General features: G+C 37.9%; 1 protein-coding gene across 2 annotated transcripts in view; it reads right to left on the bottom strand.

The window, feature by feature from the left end:
- Window positions 1-18,475: 18,475 nt before the first annotated feature.
- LOC129721948 (sensory neuron membrane protein 2) overlaps window positions 18,476-21,582 on the bottom strand; it is a 64,714-nt gene continuing 61,607 nt past the window's right edge. For both annotated transcript variants that reach the window (XM_055675084.1, XM_055675082.1), the window contains 2 exons: window positions 19,170-19,288; window positions 18,476-19,106 (listed from right to left, as the gene is read on the bottom strand). In XM_055675084.1, coding sequence (XP_055531059.1) covers window positions 18,747-19,106; window positions 19,170-19,288 — 479 coding nt within the window. In that variant the 3' untranslated portion in view covers window positions 18,476-18,746. The remainder of the gene's footprint in view (window positions 19,107-19,169; window positions 19,289-21,582) is intronic.

The raw sequence follows: 21,582 nt of genomic DNA on the forward strand, positions 1-21,582 counted from the left end.
AGTTGTTGTTTCGTGCTAATAATATTTTTAATGACCAATTCAAAAACAAAAAACCTAAATTAATCCACCTAGCGGTCAGACCCAGCCTTTCTCATTCAAACCTTTTTTTGTAAAAATAGATTTACAAGAACGCTTCAATCCATTAAATGTATTTTCACTCTTTAGGTTCTAAAATATTGAATATATGATAGTTTGAGACCCCTCCCACTTCTGGAAGGGTGGGGTCCCATACAATATAACCTAAATTTCTGCGCAAATCAAGAACAAACCAAGCAAATGAAACCGAATTCGGCATGTGGATGTTTTAAGGGGTAACAAATATGTCTAAAATAGTTGGACGCCCCTCCCTTTTCCGGAAGGGAGGGATTCCATACAAATGAAACGCAAATTTCTGCACATCTCGAGAACTAATCAACTAAATGGAACCAAATTTGGCAGGTAAATGTTTTTAGTTGTAAAAATATGTCCATAATGTATTGACACCCCTCCTTCTTTTGGTGTTTCTGCCTGCCTATGCTCCATTCTATAACCCAATTGCCATACAAATGAAACACATATTTTTTACACATCTCGAGAACTAACCGAGTAAATGGAACCAAATTTAGCATGTGAATGTTTTTAGGGGTAACAAATATGTCCATAATTGTGCGACTCCCCTCCCTTTTCTGGAATAGAAGGGTTCCATACAAATGAAACACAAATTTCTGCACATCTCACGAACTAATCAACTAAATGGAACCATATTTGGCAGGTGAATGTTTTTAGTGGTAGCAAATATGTTCCATAATCGACCTCAAGCAACATTTTGGATTGTAAGATGGCAACTTCCGGTTTCTGGAAAACAGCCAAAAATGGCCGATATCCACCCAATATAATAATATCCGGATCTAGAATGATACACAGGAGCTAAAATCGACCACAGATACCATTTTGAATTCTAAGATGGCGACTTCCGGTTTCTGAAAAACAGCTGAAAATGACCAAATACCACCCAATATGGGTATTTCCGGAATCGTAATGATGCACTGGAGCCACAAATCGACTTCAGACAACATTTTGAATTGTAAGATGGCAACTTCCGGTTTCTGGAAAATAGCCTGAAACGAACGACTCCCATTAAATATGAGTATCTCCGGAACCAAAAAGACGCACAGAAGCTAAAAATTGATCACAGACACAATCTTGAATTTTCAGATGGTGACTTCCGGTGTCTAGCATAAATGACCAAGTGAACCAAGTAGCATTCGTTATGAATGTTTTCGGAACCAGAATTTCGATCAGATGACAGAAATTCACAGGCAATTTTAAAGTGCAAAATGACGACTTTCGGTTTCACAACAGCCCAAAGTGACAAAATACCACCCAATGTGAGTCTTTTGACTTTGATCATATCCTATGGCCGATTCGTCGTGCATTTGCAGACTTTAAACACATCGCAACGAATCAATGAATTCGGATCGTTCAAATAGTACGATACCACATTTAGATTATGTTGAGGCCACATATATCGATCTAAGCAAGTATAGTTTTAAATAGTCTTTAAATTTCTTTTCTTTCCATTACTTTTGAGCCACATATCAAATTGTTATGAAGTTTGTTATTTGTAAGTTTGAGAGATGACTCGTTCGTATGACACTAGTTATGTTCAAATAAGTCATGTAATCTTTGAGATAATAGACTTTCGTTGTTTTATTAACAATTTGATACATAACGGTGGCTTAATTTCGATTATAATCAAATGAAATGGGAACGTATAGGGCAGCCAAACTTTGAAACCAAGTGTTCAATCAGATTTCATCAGTTAACCTTTAACTAGCCCGCTCATCTGATAATAATATTGATCAAGTCGGTTGTGTAGTTTCTGAGATTATGAAGTTTCGTGATTTTCACATTTCGGTACATTACAGACGAAGTAACAGTTCGATTACAGTAAAATTCAATAGGGTGTTATGAGGCAGTTTCAAATCGGTTGTGTAGATTTCGAGATAATGATGTTTAATGATTTTTACATTTCGATACATAACCTCTAAACTCAAAATCCGATTACAAAGAAATTTAATAGGGTCTTATGGGGCAATAAGACCTTTCATTTGCAATTAATTTTAGGAAAGACGGTCCAGTCATCTCTGAGAAAAGTGAGTGAGAATAAAAATCTGCACATACACACACACACACACAAACACACATACAGAAAATGCTCAGCTCATCGAGCTGAGTCGGGTGATATATGCCATTCGGCCCTTTGGAACACTTTTTCACTTTCGGTTTTGCAAGTGATTGCTATACCTTTCTAGGAGAAAGGCAAAGAACCTAAATTAATCCACCTTGCGGTCAGACCCAGCCTTTCTCATTCAAACTTATTATTTGTAAAATTAGATTTACATGAACGCTTCAATCCAATAAATGTATATTCACTCTTAAGGTTCTGAAAAATTGATGTTGTAATCTATACATATAAAAATGCAGTCCGATATGTCTGTCTGTCTGGCCGTCTGATTCATATAGGCTCAGAAACTACGGAACCGATCGACGTGAAAACTTGTATGTAGGTGTTTTTGGTGCCGATAAAGGTTCCTATGATAGTTTGAGACCCCTTCTTCTTTTGGAAGGGAGGGGTCCCATACAAATGAAACACAAATTTCTGCACATCCTGAGAACTAACCAACTGAATGGAACCAAATTTGGCAGGTGAATATTTTTAGAGGTAACAAATATGTGCATAATGGTTTGACACCCCTCCCTTTTCTATGAGGGAGGGGTCCCATGCAAATGAAACACAATTTTCTCACAGCTCAAGAACCAATCAAGAAAATACAACCAAATTTGGTATGAGAATGTTTTTAGAGGTAACAGATATGTTCATAATGGTTCGACGCCCCTCTCTCTTCTGGAAGCACATGTTTCTGTACAAATTTCTGCACATCTCGCGAACTAAATACCTCCCAAAATGGGTATTTCCGGTGTCATATTGATGCCAAATCTGCTGAAAATGACCGAATACCACCCAATATGAATATATTCAGAATTGAGGCGATGTACAGATGCCAAAAGCCGAGGATGTTGTCATTTCGATAAAACCAATTATTTCAAATGATTTGTTATTTGACTTTGATCATATCCTATGGCCGATTCGTCGTGCATTTGCAGACTTTAAACACATTGCAAGGAATCAATGAATTTGGAACGTTCGAATAATACAACACCACATATAAATTATGTTGATCCCACATATATCGATCAAAGCAAGTATAGTTTAAAATAGTCTTTGAATTTCTTTTCTTTCCATAACATTTGAGCCACATATCAAATTGTTATGAAGTTTGTTATTTGTAGGTTTGAGAGATGACTCCTTCGTATGACACTAGTGACGTTCAAATAAGTCATGTAATCTTTGAGATAATAGACTTTCGTTGTTTTATTGACAATTTAATACATAACGGTTGCTTAAGTTCGATTATAATCAAATAAAATGGGAACGTATAGGGCAGCCAAATTTTAAAACCACATGTTCAATCATAATTCATCAGTTAACGCTTAACTAGTCCGCTCATCTGTTAATAATATTGATCAAATCGGTTGTGTAGTTTCTGAAATAATGAAGTTTCGTGATTTTCACATTTCGGTACATTACAGACGAAGTAACATTTCGATTACAGTAAAATTCAGACTGTTTAATCTCACTCATGTTTCTCAGAGATGGCTGAACCGATTTTCATAAAATCAGTGTCAAATGGAAGGTCTAGTTGCCCCATAAGACCCTATTGATTTGTTTTGCAATCGGACTACTACTTTGCCTGTTATGTTTAAAAATGTGAAATCCAGCTATGAAAAGGAACAAGTTCCGAAGACTACTTGGACTCACTCATTTTTCTCAGAGATGGCTGACCCGATTTCCACAAAATTAGTGTCAAATGAAAAATCTAGCTGCCTCATAACACCCTATTGAATTTTACTGTAATCGGACTGTAACTTCGTCTGTAATGTACCGAAATGTGAAAATCACGAAACTTCATTATCTCTGAAACTACACAACCGACTTGATCAATATTATTATCAGATGAGCGGGCTCGTTAAGGGTTAACTGATGAATTATGATTGAACACGTGGATTCAAATTTTGACTGCCTTATACGTTCCCATTTTATTTGATCACATCCAACTTTAGCAACCGTTATGTATTAAATTGTTAATGAAACAACGAAAGTCTATTATCTCAAAGGTTACATGACTTATTTGAGCATAACTAGTGTCATACGAACGAATAATCTCTCAAACTTACAAATAACAAACTTCATGACAATTTGATATGTGGTTGAAAAGTTATGGAAAGAAAAGAAATTCAAAGACTATTTAAAACTATACCTGCTTTGATCGATGTATGTGGCCTCAACATAATTTAAATGTGGTATCGTACTATTTAAACGTTTCAAATTCATTGATTCCTTGCGATGTGTTTGAAATCTGTAAATGCACGACGAATCGGCATAAGATATGATCAAAGTCAAATAACAAATCGTTTGAAATGATTGGTTTTATCGAAATGATTGGTTTTATCGAAATGACAACATTATCGACTTTTGGCTTCTGTACATCACCTTAATTCTGAATATATTCATATTGGGTGGTATTTGGTCATTTTAAGCAGATTTTCTAACATCAATCTGACACCGAAATATCCATATTGGGAGGTATTTAGTTATTTTGGTTGTTTTCCAGAAACTAAAAGTGGTCGTCTTCAAATTCAAAATGGTGTCCAAGGTCAATGTTTGGTTTCTATGCATCATCTCGATTACAGAAATATCCATATTGAGAATTATTCGGCCATTTTCGACTGTTTCCTAGAAGTTGCAATTTAGCAATTTAAAATGGTGCCTGAGGTCAGTTGTTAGCTACATGCATCATTCTGGTTCCAGAGATACTCATATTGGACAGTATTTGTTTATTTTAGGCTGTTTTTCCCAAACCGGTAGTCGCCATCTTGGATTTCAAAATGGTATTTTAAATAATTTCTGGCATCTGAGCGTCATTCTGGATGAAGAAAAACCCATTTTGGGTGTTATTCGATCATTTTCGGCTGTTTCCCAGAAACCAGAAGTCGCCAACCTAGAATCCAAAATTGGGTCTGTGGTCGATTTCAGCTGCTGTGTATTATTCTATCCGGAGATACTCATGTTGGACGGAAATCAGCCAATTTTTATCTTCTGTCCATCTTTCTGGTTCCGGAGATACTCATATTTGATGGGAATCGTCCATTTCAGACCGTTTTCCAGAAACCGTAAGTTGCCATCATACAATTCAAAATGTTGCCTGAAGTCGATTTGTGGCTCCAGTGTATCATTACGGTTCCGGAAATACCCATATTGGGTGGTATTTGCTCGTTTGCCGCTGTTTTTCCAAAACCGGAAGTCGCCATTCTGGATTTCATAATGACATTTGAAGACAATTCCGATCGATTTTAGCTCCTGAGTATCATTCTAGATCCAGATGTTATTATATTGGGTGGAAATCGGCCATTTTGGTTGTTTTCAAGAAACCGGAAGTTGCCATCTTACAATCAAAAATTTTGCCTGAGGTCGATTATGGAACAAATTTGTTACCACTAAAAACATTCACCTGACAAATATGGTTCAATTTAGTAGGTTAGCTCTCAAGATGTGCAGAAATTTGTGTTTTATTTGTATGGAACGCCTCCCTTCTAGAAAAGGGAGGGGTGTCGAACCATTATGGACATATTTGTTACCCCTTAAAGCATCCACATGCCAAATTCGGTTTCAATTGCTTTGTTGGTTCTTGAGTTGTGCAGAAATTTATGTTTCATTTGTATGGGACCCCTCCCTTTCAGAAGAAGAAGGTGTTTCAAACTATCATAGGAACCTTTATCGGCACCAAAAACCCCTACATACAAATTTTCACGTCGATCGGTTTGGTAGTTTTCGAGCCTATATGGATCAGACAGACAGACAGACAGACCGGACTGCATTTTTATATGTATAGATTACAACATCAATATTTTAGAACCTTAAGAGTGAATAAATTGGATTGAAGCGTTCATGTAAATTTATTGAAACAAATAAAAGTTTGAATGAGAAAGGCTGGGTCTGACCGCTAGGTGAATTAATTTAGGTTTTTTTTCATAACTTTTGAACCACAAGTTCAATCTTTATAAAACTCAAAAGTTAAAGGTATTTCAGGTAGCCCGTTCATTTGAAACCAATTTTGTTCAAATCGGTTGTGTGGTTTGTGAGATAATGATGTTTTATGATTTTCACATTTTGATACATAACCTCTAAACTAAGAATCCGATTACAATAAAATTTAATAGGGTCTTATGGGACAACAAGACCTTTCATTTGCAATTAATTTCATGAAAGTCGGTCCAGCCATCTCTGAGAAAAGTGAGTGAGAATAAAAATCTGCACATACAAACACACATACACACATACTGAAAATGCTCAGCTCGTCGAGCTGAGTCGAGTGATATATGCCATTTGGCCCTTTGGAGCACTTTTTTACTTTCGGTTTTGCAAGTGATTGCTATACCTTTCTAGGAGAATGGCAAAAATTTATACACCTAGCAGTGCAAAAACTTCTGTTATACTAACTATTGCTATATACTAAGTATGCCAGCAAACCGCCACGATCAATAATTCAAAGCTCGACGAGGTTTTCACTAATATTGCGAATGTTATTACGGGAATATATGAGTCTTATGTTTTCGATCACAAACCATTTTTTTAAATGCTGGCTGAAAACAACTCAAAAATTCTGAATTAATCGAAAAGTCGTATTACATTTGTACGCTGTGGGGTCAAATTTTGCTATAATGCTTAACTCCCGAAAGCTGAAAATGGTTCGAATTCTTCACAAATCTGTATTCAACGTACAATCTAATATATTTTTAAGCAAGTCAGAATGGAAGCTTCACAAGCAAGAACTGAGTTAGTATTGAAGTTTCTTCTGAAATGTATTCAAATTAATAATAAAAATCACAGGGTGCGCCATAATTGATGCAACAAGAAATAGAGGACCGTTAATCATGTTTTTGGCAAGTAAGAAAAAACTTTTGAAATAATATTGAGTAAAAACAATTGGAAATAATACAAGGTGTACAGCCCTAGGATTGTAGGGAATGGTCACACACAGTTTTAGTAAAGGTTACAGAGTCCGTAGACAGAATGAGTTCGTTTGTTCAGTGTTTCATTATTTTTTTATTTTTTTAGAAATATATTTAACAACACTCGAAAGAATTTCGTTTACAGTTGGCGATATTGTGCCTGTAGTATTTTTTCCTGTAAACAACATTTACTTGACACTTGACAAGCGTATCGTTGTTGTTGAAGAAGCACCTAGATGATCTCGTGATGCGTCTAAATCAGTGTTATCTCTATTTCCTCAAAAACCACATCCAACAATATTAGCGTTATCATAATAAATTTATGATTAGAGTCTCATTCAACTTTGATTAAATTAAATTTATTATATGAATCTAACTCTGAGAACAATTAGGAAGCCGTTACATAGGTTCACTAATAGAGAAAGAAAATATGTACAACAAAATTATCAACAAGTTCCAGAAAAAAATCGTTGCAATCCACAATTACAACAAAGTTAAATTTTGAAAAGTTTTATTTTTCTTTTTTGACAATTTTTATTCCAATTACAATATCATTTACTGTATTACAAAGATAAATTAGATACGTATCTTTTATACGTAATTACTTAAAATATATTATGCCAGTCACGATTATTTGGTGAATATCCATGATAAAATGAAATAAAAACTACCTATAACTTGTAACCGTCGCAAAAATGCTAAATTCTTTTTGAGTAATTTATGGTTTTATGGTAACCATATTCATGAAATACACTTTCAATCAACATCAGCAGCAGCATTGCAGATTTTCCTTGATTGCACTCGAATAGAAGTCATGTACTACTCCAATGATAGACGACTAGAGACCAACGGCACTCGGAACCACATATACTGTATGCTTTCACCAGCATGTTTCCTTTCAAAACATCAGTTGTTGAAGATTTTAACAGCAAATTTAGAAATAGTTCAAGGAACAGGATTGTTTCAAACTTTTCAAAAAAGCCTTCACCTTTGAGACATCAAATAAGTCTAGGTTCATGGAAACAAACATGAATTGACCTTTTGGGACGGGGAGACTCTGTCAATTTTATTTTTGATGAATTTTTTTGTGATGTTCGTGTTAAATTGTCCTTGAAACTTTTCATCAGTTTTCACCGCTTGGCAATTTATTAATATTGATAACTAGCGTACAATTCTCCAACATTTTATCTTTCCAACATATTGGTTATTTTTATCCATCATGTGGTTATGCTATTATTATCGTTCCAATCTGAAAACGAAGACGTAGTCCCACGTCAAAAACAACAACTCATTCAATGTGTCCTCCTTTAGCTGTGCTGACAGCTCGGACACTTTTAGGATAAGACGTCCGAACCGAATGTCATTTTGAGGAATTTCCTTCTAGCAAATTGAGCAGAGACATTTTCAACTCGTCCAAACTTGTGTGTTTTCGTGGGCAGGGCTTTGCCTCTAATATCTCCCAAATCGGGAAGTCCATCACGTTGAGATCTGGAGGTCACTCCTCCTTGGTGATGACATACGGAAAGTTGGAATTGCACCATTCTTGAACGGTTTTCTTTGTGTGAGTCGGGGCACCGTCTTGCATAAAGGCCCAGTTTTGATTGCTATTCGTTTTTTGGACCCAACGAATGTTTGTAAACCGAATTCGCATTTCTGTTGCAAAATTTTTGGCGCACCTTGTTGAAACAAAAGGTACACACAACGCAACGTAAGTGGTAATGCTCCCGTTAAAAGTCTCGAGTCACTGTAAAAACAAAAAAAAAATATCGATAAGGATACATTTATGCAGTGAAACTTGGGCTCCACAAAACAGACGTCGTTTGTGTATTAACGTATTTTGAATCAATTTTTTACACACGACTGTCTGTTCTCTGTGGTTACGGTTTGACTCACCGAGAACCTTATCTTTGGAGAATTTTCGCGCTCCGCATCGCTAAAGGTCTAAACACAATGGATACGTTGCGGCTGCGTTTGCGGCAATTTGACAGTTAGCCCATACATATTCTGTCAAATTAACGCCAACGCAACGCAAACGTATCCATTGTGTTTGGGCCTTAACTGAGATCCGCTGGATTTCTACAACCCAGAATGCATCGCTCAACGTTTGGTTACAATGGACCTGTCACTGCATGTCTCCGAGCATTTACTTCAGTTGAAGAGATCTTTGAATACGGTGAACCGTCAAATAAATTACTGCGAAAAGTGACTATGTCTAATATTTTTTAATTGACCACATAGAATAATATTAAGACCTATGTTTTATATCCTGACTCGGGTCAACCCAATTGAATATTTGTTGAATTTAATGTTAGTTTGTAATTTTTGTAGTTCTATTATTGACAAATTGTAAAAGTCTAATGTATACTCTTAACAACAACGGAGGAGCTGCGTAGCTGCAAGGTTACAGAGTCCGCTTTGTCAAGCGGATGGTCGTGGGTTCGAATCTTAGTAGAATCAGGCCATCCGATGTCAAAAAAAGGACTTAAGCATGGGTTTATTCTCAGGCTCCCCACACCAGTTACCCTTCCTTTACGCTGAAATCTACAAAAAACCTTTGCGTGACTTCCTCTTAACAAAAAAATAAGTCCCTCTTATCAATAAAACTGGCCAGAAGGACGCACGACGAAACTTCTCCAGGGAATTATAATTGGTGATATTTGGCAAGAGGAACGGTATAGTAGAACAGTAAGCGTGTAAAGGAAGAGTAGCACATTACACACAAGCACTGATGAACAATAATAATAAGCATGCCACTTCTCAATAGAGGTATTGCTATTAACAGAAGTGCGGGATACAGCAGACACCCGGGCATATCTTACAATAGATCTACGATTCTGTTCGCAGTGAGGAAGCCCATACAGGAAAAAAATACTCTTAACAAAAGATGATGGGGTTGATATGCCTCCATGAGGATGGCCTCAAAAGGCTTTTCCCCATCTACTAACTTGCATGAAGACCAATATGGTCAGATGAAAATAGATAATAATAAATAATAAATAAATAAATAATAAATAACCTTTTGTATGGTCAACAAAATAATGATCATTTATGGTGAAAGTATATAAAATTCAACAAACAGCAAATTCACGGTTTTTGTGATGCGTTTTATTGTTCCCCAGGACTTCCACCGTCATCATCAGTTCTACGAGTCGAATGAGAGGTTAGTCAACATTGCGCTTTGAGACGAGATCTGGCACCTTTGACATGTGAAACCTAATTGCCAAGTTGGCGGTTTTTTGTATCGCTTATCCCTCTCACTGAGTATCTCTAGTGTCTATACATCATGAATTACCGTTAGTGGTTTAACCGTCCCCTACCCTATTTGCTTTTAGTATATTTTTGTTATAGAGAATTTGAAAATGATACGGGTTTTAAAATTCTATTGAAATTGTGTTATTCATATCAATGGAGACAAGTTTCGATAATGAAAAAACCCTGTTGATGATCGTGGTTGGAATGATGTGTAAGAAGAGAGGAGGTAAGGGGTGATTTTTGGTGTACCGTCCATTCTGGAATAAATTTACACCAACTTTTCGCACTCGCAAAAATCAACTGAAACACAAACGAAATTGAATTTTTGCTGAGATTGAGTAATGATGTCACGAAAGAATATGTGATCACTCAAATGAGTGAATAGGTGAAAGTATCTGGCCTGTCAAACCAAGGCTTCTGTGTTCAGAATCTATGTTTTTTTTTGAAGATTTGGATCACTGTGACCATTGTTTTGATCTTTCGTGGTAGAGTCTATGTTTATAAAGAGCCGCGCAAAGAGAAAATCTATCGTTCCGGAAACATAGTTTTTGTACCGTTCGTTGCCAAGAACTATACAGTACTGTTTTTCACCATGTATAAGCGAATATGGTTTTTTGAAATTCTCCACGAGGTATACAGTTTTAAAAGATTACACCGATGACCCTTTGTTAAATATCACTGAACCAGTTTACAGGTTTATTCTGGATTACATATATGTAGTTGAAACTTCGGAAAAACTCATATTCTATATCACGCTCAATTACACCTAACACACTTTACTTCTAACATTTTCACTTTGATTGTTTGCATTGCTCGATTGGTACCCATGTTTGACGTCACATTGGTTCCTTTGGTTTCAACTTTGCGTGACTTTATATTATAAAAAAAGACTCTGATCATTATGAAAGGAAGGTTGCTAGGATTTACCGATTCGGTTTTGTTTATCATTTTTTAATGAGTAACTCGACTTTTACTGAATTGATTCCATATTTAAAGTTCAAGCAACGAATAAAGAACTCGCTCAGTATGATTTTGAAGGAGCTCTACAGCTTATATTTGCGTCTCCGAACTCCAAAATCGAATGACGTTTTCTGTAAGAAAGATGTTTTATTTTGTGTTCTATTCGATTTTGCTACATTACACATATAAACTAGCAATACTCAGAGGGAGAGATATGCGAAGAGAATGTTGTGAGCCAAACGAACATGTCCAAATTCGAGCCAAACGAACAAGAAAGGTAACACATTGAAAGGTATTCCAATCAGGTACAATAAAGGATATATTTATTTTTACACGTTTTTTTATGTTTTATTGCTAAACAATGAATTGAGAATGCTCCAGAATTGCTTCATTTACATACATTTATACATCCCTTGGCCCTCTACAGATTCATTTCGCGTTCAAAGTTGAATATCCAATGTGAAAAAAATTCTTTTCAATGTTAATTTAAAAATGGTATTGAAGATCACAAATATTTTCAAAGCCAGAATGGCCAGAATTTTCAAAGCCACACCCTTCCAGGCTTCTTTGTCAAAGTTGCAGATAATAATTTTCTCTTTCCGGAAAAAGTATATGGAAAAATGTTTTTGTAAGACAAAAAGGAAAAAGTTTCACTTTTTTGATCGATAAAAAATGCACAGGTATTGGTTCAAGAAATCATCGATATCAGATTTTTTTTTATTTTGGTACCAAATGTCTTAGAAACGCTAGAGTGCCTGTACCCCTTGAACTGCAAGGCGGTCGGCTTTTTTTGCCTGATCCTTATTTGTGACAAAATGATTTCTAGGCAATCCTGTGTAAACCCTGAATGTCGCTTATGTCCCACCTCGAGTGTAAAAATAAAATGTTTAAAAAATTTATAGAACTCCAGTGTTTCCTGGTACTTCTCAAGTTTTGCTGTAAAGCAAAAAAATATAAAGACGCTTTGGTAACACAACTTCTAGCATATCCAAACTACTTCGGGAGAAAGGACTTGTTTTTCTATCTTGTTTCGCCATAATCACGAAGTAATGCGGATATGTTAAAATATTTACTGACCTTTACTCGAAGCCATTCGTCTTGACCTATTTTTAGAGAGTTGACACCATTTTGGAAGTGTTTCGATAAAGTATGCGGTTGGGAGAACTTCAGGTCGGGTCGCAGCATTACTGTAGAACCGGAGTGCAGCAGAGACGTTTCTGTTGACGTATTTTTCAGAATTTATCACCTTCATAGCGTCAAAGTCATTCCTTTTCTTTCCGAATTCTACGTCGTCAGATTTGAGACCATGTGCAACTTTAAGCTTGTTATTCTTCTCGTAGTTTACAAGATCTGCCAAATGCTGGACATTGACTTCGTTTGTTACAAATCCGTTTAATTTTACCACGTCTGGTGGAAGCCATAGCACTTTATTTTTTAACCAACCTTGTACAGTTGACTTAAAAACGTGCACCACATCCGGGATGATTTTCAACTTTCTTGATTGATCAGCTGGGTGCTCGATAGATTTGTTGTTCATTACAACATGTCTATAAAACTTTAAAATTAAAGCATTCCAGAGTTTCTTATTGTTTCGACCACAGTCCGATGTTAAAAAATGAACTCGGCAGCCAAACTCCTCCACTTTCCGAATGATTTCAAACGTAGTATTCTGAGGATTATTTCGGGAATGGAGTTTCCTGTGAAGTGAAACCCAACAGTTTGTTTCCACCGACTTCTAATTCCAACAAAGACGAAAACAAGCGCGTGAGTGGCAAGCCCAGTCTGACCAGATATGGATATGTCACCATAGAATTTATTGTCCGATATGCAAAAACTCCTCGCTTCTTCGATAGACATTTCATCGAAGATCAGTCCACTGTCGAGATCTGCCGTCTGCATAGTGTTGACTTTTAGTTTTAAAAGTTCCAGTAAATCATTTAGAACCCCTGGGCTGAAGTCTAAATTTTCCACTCGTCGCGGTAGAGTACGCTCGGATGGTAAAGGATATTTTGACTGCTGGTGCTCGTATCCTTTTGTTCCGCATACAAATTTAGTCTGTAAGCTTTCAGTAACGGTTTCGTTACTCCACTGCTTAGGACGCTCTTTCTGGTATAATAGCATATCCACTTGATCAGAATTAAAAATTCTGTTGAGTGCATCCAGCGCCAATCTGGGAATTTCCGTCTGTTTTTGGATTGTGGTCTCTTGTTTTCGAATAACGTCCTCCTGCTGTTTAACGACATTTTTAAGATCGACACACTGTTTTTTTAAACCATTTAGGTAACTGGAAACAGTTAAGTGTTGTACAATAAATTTATGGAACTTGTTGAAAAAAAACTTTACCTATCATACCTCCTTTTTGTGCCTGCACACACAGCTTGGTGCTCGTCGTACGGAGAACATCGAACCGCAATCATGTTTTCGAAAGATGGTTTCGGATTTGCAGGACCATTAACTTCTTCGTAAGCATAGCTATCGTTCGATAGCTCAATGTCCAGTACATCGGCATCAGATGCAGAGTCGGCAATCTGAGAAACGAAATCATAGACTGGAACAGCTGTTCGCCGTCGCATAATTTTGGTTTGGGAAGAGGCAAAATATATATCCTCCTGCTGGAAGTGGAACTAATTTCGAACCAGTTTTAGTATAAATTAGGGTAACGGGGGTATTTTGGCCCACATGCATATTTTGGCCCACCCGGGAACATTTTTCGCATTTTATCTGATAAATTCAATGAATATTAGAAAACTATGCATGCAACGTTGAATAACACACCTTGGAATCATACTACACTACAATTTTCGGCGAAAAACTGGCTCTAGGTAGTGTTATTTTGGATTTAGTTCATACATATTCAAAGTCATGGCTGAGTTAACCCAAAGTCAAGAGGAAGTGGTAATATACAAGTCAACGTCCGGAAGCTATTGTAACAAATATGTATGCTTATGAAACAATTCGTTGTTGTAGTAACATCAATAAAATGTTCTAGAAACAAAAGTGGTTAAACGCATGGCCGAAATATGTTTGCCTTTTTCTGAAGCAAGAATATTTTGGCCATGCCAAGTTTTGACATCTCTTTGATTACCGTTCGGCCGTTGCACGTGAACAAAGAAGCAGCTTGTGACAATTTACAGGTAATTACTTCTTAATTTATCACATTTAAAGATATAAAATTAGATGAGAATGCTTGTCAAACCGCTGTAAGCCAAATCATTTCATTTTTCAGATACCTAATTTACAAAAATTCACAGCAGAAGGATGTTCTCCTCAAACCCACTATTTTTGCTCTAAAAATACCGATGATGATCTTAAATAAAATTACTTCGAACTATTTCCATACACGTCTGTAGATATAAAGGTGGCCCAAAGTAAAAATTTGGTGGACCAAAATATGTTTTTAGTACTTCGTAGAAATTATGATATTTCTAGGATATTTTTCAATATATTGCATTGTTGAACGGTGTATATTAAAATAGACACTTAGCATTTAACAATGGTATAATAGAGTAGGTATTTATGTTGAGAAATTGTGTTTGTTTTTATTGAACTGTGCGAACACTTCCCAAAGCTGGCCAAAATACCCCCGTTACCCTATCACGTTTCTGCTATGTTAGCTTACGCCACAAACTCGGCAACTTGCTGTGATTTCGAAAGTATCCGCAGAATGTTTTCCAAATATGTTGTAATTCATCGTCTGTGGGAAATCGAAAGAACCCGATGTTCTTAAACCCTGGTGTCGTTTTGTTTGAGCAAAACTTCGCGAGGCGACTCGTGCTGTTCTGTTTATTTGGCACAGACTTTACGGCCAGCTGTTTGGTGTACAGGACAATTGCGGGGCCATTAAAGGGCTATTCCCACTGCTTCCGTTCCGGGACCGGGCCGGGACCGGGCCGTGGCTGTTCCGCGTGTCGTCCGGGCTCGATTGAGATTGATTGCGTGCGTTCTTATGAACGCATTCACACCGACGCGCCGTGCCCAGACCGGGGCAGCGTTGAGTTGCCGTCGTGCTGCCGCAGTGAGAGAGAAAAACTATCGTTGCCGACGATACTTTGTGTTGGCCGGAGAGTGCACGGGAGGCACTCGGGTGGATGCGTGTATGTTGTAGTGACATATTTCGCGCGGAGTGAGCTGCGGTACGAAAAAAAGAGAAAGACGTTCTTTCACATATACACATCAACATTTCTCAGCCAGAGCGCAGCGCGGGCACGGTTCAAGCACGGCGCAGTGTGAATGCATGAAAAGTCCCGGACGAGCCCGGTCCCGGCCCGGTCCCTGAACGGAAGCAGTGGGAATAGCCCTTTAATAGTCTCTCCCAATCCGGGGCTCGAACAAAAGACTACCGGGATAGTTTGCATCGTATCTCGAGATCTCGAATCAGCTGGGAGGCAATTATTTGGCGTTTCTTCGCACGCCTAACAACAGTAGAGGAGAGTGAAGTGAATATTTGAATATATTGAATATTCAGACTGTTTTTAAATTAGCATATTAAGCGACTCAAAAAAATATGCGGAGCAATAATCCGTTCTGTTCAAGGGGATTGCAACATGCTATCTCTTTCTATGTTGAACCTAACCAGATTTTTTTTATTTCCGGATTGTTTACCGCCAAACCAAACACTCAAACAAAGGCAAGGATTTGTTCTCGCCACTTTAAAAAGTAGCCCCCAGATAATAGCGGTTGCCCATAAGCATAGTCGACTATTTTTTGGAGCTCCTCTCTTGTTTATACTACAACCTATTGTTTGGTAGACAATTCACCTCCAACTAGTTTTTTCTTCCTCGAAGTAATTTGTGAATGACTTCTTATCGCTGTCATAATAAATAGTCATTTTGATAGAATATTCAAATAATATTCTAAATTATTCAGTATCACAACAGAGGGTATGTATTGTGTTATGATAGAACCCCAAAAATTATAAGAGGGTGTGGGGGGCGGGGTTGTGACAAAATTTACAAATTAACAACAAAAAAAAAACAAATAAAAAATTAATTCAGTTCAGAGACTCTTACAGTTGAAGTTTGATGAGTTTTGAGAGATCTTACAATCCCCGTAAACAGGGAAAAGGGAGTGGGGACGAAAATACAGAAATATACCCTCAAGTAATTTGTTATTGACTTGATATCGTTACCCCTCTGGACTGTTTAAAGTCGTAATCTTGAATTTTAAATTAACACTGACAAGTTATTGAACTCATTAAATTCTAATATATGCATAATTCTGTAATAAAGCTTCTCTAATCTCTGCTTTTGTTGACCTAAAAGTTATTCGGTTTGTTTTAATTACTTTGTAAAAACATAAATAAAACCTTCCATTCCACTTATTCTCCTAACCAAAATCCGAGTGAAAAACTTCCAACCCGGAATTAACAAAATCAGTATCGAAATGCCTGCAAAGCATTTGAAAGCTGTAATGAAACAATTCAATGCATTAGATTACGATTGGGGTAATCATTTAAATTTTGCTCTAACTTGAACCCATTAATAATATTAATGATTTGAAAAGTACACAAAATTTCCTATAAGAATGTATTTTTTGAAATTTATTTGCTTCGTTTATACCTATCATTTTGAGAAGTGATGATTGAATAGATTGAAGGGCTGACCAGATCATCTCGAGGGGAAACGGGATAAAAAGACTGATGAACCCACATCATTTTGTACAACACTTAGCGTTTGATGAAATTTTGCGTAGCAGAGTTTGGTTTTTGGCAACAATGTCGTGAGGATGTCACATAGAAGATAATGATTTTGCCTTACAATTATCATGGCTGTCATGGCCTCAGCTTTAAAAGAACATAAGGCATGGGGAGAAACTCATTCCTTGGTCGACCATTAAGACTAACTGTTCGGCTTCCCTCTGATTTGAGTTGCACCACACTTGTGGTAATCCAATTGTGATGAATACAGCTCGACATTCGATGAGACTGGCATTGGTGGAAAGCTAAAGCCACTGCCATCCGGGCATAGACTGGCCTGGCCCATCAGAAGACTTGGTGTGTGTACGTGTTTTTTTTCTGGTCGAGGGAAAATATGCTTGCCAAACACTGTGGAGACCAACATCAGGTAGTACGAGGTTGGGGAGTGGCTTTTGTGCTTTGTGCACCCTCTTAGCAGTTACATACCTAACAGCGACGTTTTGGCGGTCAACCTGACGCCTGTTTTGCAGTTTCGCACATCCTTCGTATTAGATTGTTCGGAGTAGTGTCTAGTCTGCTTACTGCCATCATGTCGCTTCTCGCGGGCGCGAAGCGAGACAAGCAAGGTAGACATGCTCAGCAGTGTCTTTCGCATCCACGCACTCAGAACACATGGGGGATCCCGCGAACCTATGTAGATACTACCTGAAGCAGCCATGGCCTGACAGGATCTGTGTCAGGTCGAAGTTCATTGGTGCCACTCGATCCCTTTGGAAATCACCGGAATAAGTCGGTGCGTCTATCTTCCTTCGCGAAATTTGACCATTCCTTCTGCCATCTGATTATCGAGGATCAGCGTTGCCAACCCTTCAGTTTTTCCTGAATATCACCAGATTTTTTTTTTGAGAAACGCCAGCGAAACAGCTAAATATTTCCAGTTTTTCAAAAATTGTTCCAGTTTTATCCCGTTTCTATTTGCCACCACAATCAATGAATAAATTCCCTTTACATGTACGGTCTTTTCAGTATTTTGTGCATTCATGCTCCTTGGCTGTTAGATTTTTATCGAACTCCACTCACATTCAAAATTTCGTTTACGCCAGTGACTATAACCTCCATCAGTAAAAAAATCTCTATCTGTTAGGCTGATGTACCTCAAGGAAGTATCTTTTCACTTCAGATCTACCTATTTTACCACTAGAAAGTGAGAAAATCTTCTAATGCATCAACAACTAAATTATTAATTTTTGCTGATAAGCCAAGCGTTGCATATCCCAAAAGCACTAATAATTACGTGACTAAGATGAACTGGTCTGAGTATTTTGAATACTCAGAGCTATTTTATGATAAGAATCTTACATTCAGGGAATTTCCGATCAAAGTGCAATAAGTATTCAAAACGTTTATAGCTTCTTATCAAACAAACAAATTCTAGTATGTCTACAAAACCCTGTCATTGTGATTATTCGATTTTCACTTTTGGTGGCATTCTATCAAAGGAAACACATTTGCATTTTATTAAAACACAATTTATTCATCACATAACGTAAGCTATTCTACTGTCTCAAAAAAACAATTAAAACAACAGTTCAATTCATTTCGGACGGAAACAGTTTGACTTAGTTTGCACTAAAATGCACTTAGGTGGACCCAGCCGTGGCGTGTCCTCTGGTCAGCATTGGCACTTGAATCGCTCGTTCACTCACTCACTCACTCACTCACTCATTTATTCACCCGCTCACTCAGTTCAGTCGTATCAGTCCAGATAGGTCATCACAAGCGGGGGTCATTTGATCTGTCGGTTGTCGGGAAGGCTGGCCGCGCTAGTTGTCGTCGTCATGCTCGGCGTCACCGTGCCCGACGTGGCCGGTTTCCGCTTGGCGAAGTACACGATCGGCATCACAATCGCCAGCACCAGGCCAACCCCGATCATGCTCCACTGGATGATGTCCAGCAGGGTAAGAATCTTCATCAGACTGTCGTCGATCAGTTTGACCATGTCGTCGTTGAGGGCGATACCTTCCTCGATCCAGAGCACCGGAAAGAGCGTCGTCTGCAGCCGATCGGTTAGCCGTATCGAGTCGATCCGCCGGAGGAACATGTTGAACTGGACCCGTTTGCCACCGTTGAGCGGTGTTCCGGTGAACTAAAACAATATATGCAAGAGGTTAGCAAGAAGGTTGCAACGGTTTTAGTTAACTTTATGTACCGGTTCTACATCTACGAAGATTTGATGCTTCTCTGGATCGGGATGTAATCCTTCAATCAGACTGCTGTATTGCTCATCGGCACCCATCATGTGGGGAAGCGTCAGGACCACGGGGGCATCTGTGAATGAATGATTGAGGGGTGACAAGGTTAGGTTGTATAGAACTAAAATTTTATTGGGTATGATTTTCGACCAAATTAAAAGAGATGATTTTTACTGCGGTGACAAGGGCATTTCTCAAATTAAAAAGAACTACCCACAAAATATATTGAGACAATTTTAAGTACCGTAAACTGGGGTGACTTTGATCACCGGGGTGACTTTGATCACTATACCTCTTTTCTGAAAATGTGGTAAAAAAGCGCTCGTAGTGCTTGGGATTTGTCGTAATCTTCACCGATTGTGTGGATATAGGTTCGCATTGCTACTATTCATGCATTTCCTGCTATTTAAAGAGTGTTTCTCATGCTAAAATATTATTTGAAAATAAAGTGTATTTTTGGCGATTTTTGTTGCATACAAACAATCGGTTCAAGCAGATTCAAAACAACAAGTTGCAATACGTAAAGTGTTTTTATTTTGTTCCCAGATTAGTTCTTAAGATGAACAAATATTATAACCATACATTTTATGGTTATTTTTGCAAGTTTTTCCTCGAAGGCAATGTTGAGTCCCAATTTTCTCCACAGCGTATTACATATTTCGTCTTAACAAAAACCCAAGACGTGAAGTAATATGCAAATTTGGACAGTTTCATAAGTCAATTTCCTCGTGGACTAGTTTTTGACGATTTTAGACCACCTTCTCTCTCAGTGAATAATCATTCATATATATTCTAAAAAAATTTTATGAATCTTGGACATTCGCCATTATAAACTGTTCACGTAGAATGTGAATGGCCCCCAAACTGCTTTCCATATTTATAAACTCGTTTAAGTCGTTTAAGGCTGTTCAATATAGTGAAAGTAGCAAAGTGTTACTCCAAATTCATCAAAACAATGAAGTGATCAAAGTCACCCCGGAATGATTATTGGTGTAAAATGTTTAGAGCATATTAAAAAACAGCAAAATTGTTGCTAAACTTTTGAAGTAGTGACTGAATCTTTTTCAATGCATGCCAGTACTTATTTTAAAAATATCGAAGAATATTGTTTTCAGTATATTCTGAAAATATTTGAGATACAATCAAAAAAGTGATCAAAGTCACCCCAGTTTACGGTAATTGTCAACCATGGCTAAAGTGATTGAATAGTTGATCAAAATTTGAATCGTGCTTTCGCGAAGCTTTCGGAACCGCTCGGGTTGATGAGTAGTTCTGACAGTTTGTGTCCTAGTTCTGGGTGTAAACGGACTATGAGTAACCGGTGTACTGTTTGGTTAGCCGAAACGATTTGAGTAGAAATCGAAAATATTAAAAGTGGGCCGGACAGTGGTGAAAGCTCGGGAAGTGGCGGCAGGTGGCAGTGTTTTTGGTATTGTAGTTACTACAACAGGCACTCCAGGTTGTTCGTTTTATGGTGACAGACGTATTTCGAGTTGTGCTCGGTTTCGTAGTTCTTGGGGTTGCCGTTGCACGAGCATAGATTTTCCCCCTGGTAGAGCTGGATTTTCTAGACGGTAGTCTAGCTAGTGCTGTGACGGTGGGTTTTAGCACAGCCAAAGTAACCGGTTGATCGCATTTCGTTCCAAAGCAATCCTGCGTGTAACCTTCTGTGGATGTCGTTTCACGTGCAGTGGTAGCAAGCTCATCAAAACAACCCTCTATGGGTTTATAGACATCCCAGGCGTCGAAACCATCTCCTGTAATTCTTTTAAGCTCTTCGGAAATGAACTTTATGCACTCCACACCATCACTAATGTCGTTATCTTCCAGGTCCGAACAGCTTAACTTACAACCCGTATCTCTCCCGGACGGAGAGCACCAGTATTTGTCACTGATCTGGAATAGTCCGTGATCTTCGCTAAAATCTTTATTCATCCTGCCGGTAGCGGAAACATTGTAATTGGATCCGTGATGAGCAATGCAAACAGAGGTTGCGATTTGTTCGGAGAGAAGATTGTGCTTGTTCAACAGTTCCCGTGCCAGTTCACATCGTTCGTAAACTTTTCCAACACCGACGTCTGGTTTCTTCGTTGTCGTGTTTTCATCGTTCTCGAAGCATTCACTGATCATACTGCGAGCCTTGCCTTTGCAGTGTGTTTGATACGCAGGCAATGAAGCCATCTCCTGAGTTTTACTGGTGTTCTTCGTAGATGCATTTTATACAAGCAAGATCGTCTGTGATCTCGTCATCCTTCAGATCGGAGCAAGCTAAACCGCAACCCTGTCCATTCCCAGGAGGTGAACACCAGTACTCATCACTGAGTTGAAACATTCCATGATATCTCACATTCTCTGGTCCTATCCTAACAG

This window comes from Wyeomyia smithii, chromosome 2 (assembly GCF_029784165.1).
Source record: "Wyeomyia smithii strain HCP4-BCI-WySm-NY-G18 chromosome 2, ASM2978416v1, whole genome shotgun sequence".
In the NCBI taxonomy this organism is placed as follows: domain Eukaryota; kingdom Metazoa; phylum Arthropoda; class Insecta; order Diptera; family Culicidae; genus Wyeomyia; species Wyeomyia smithii.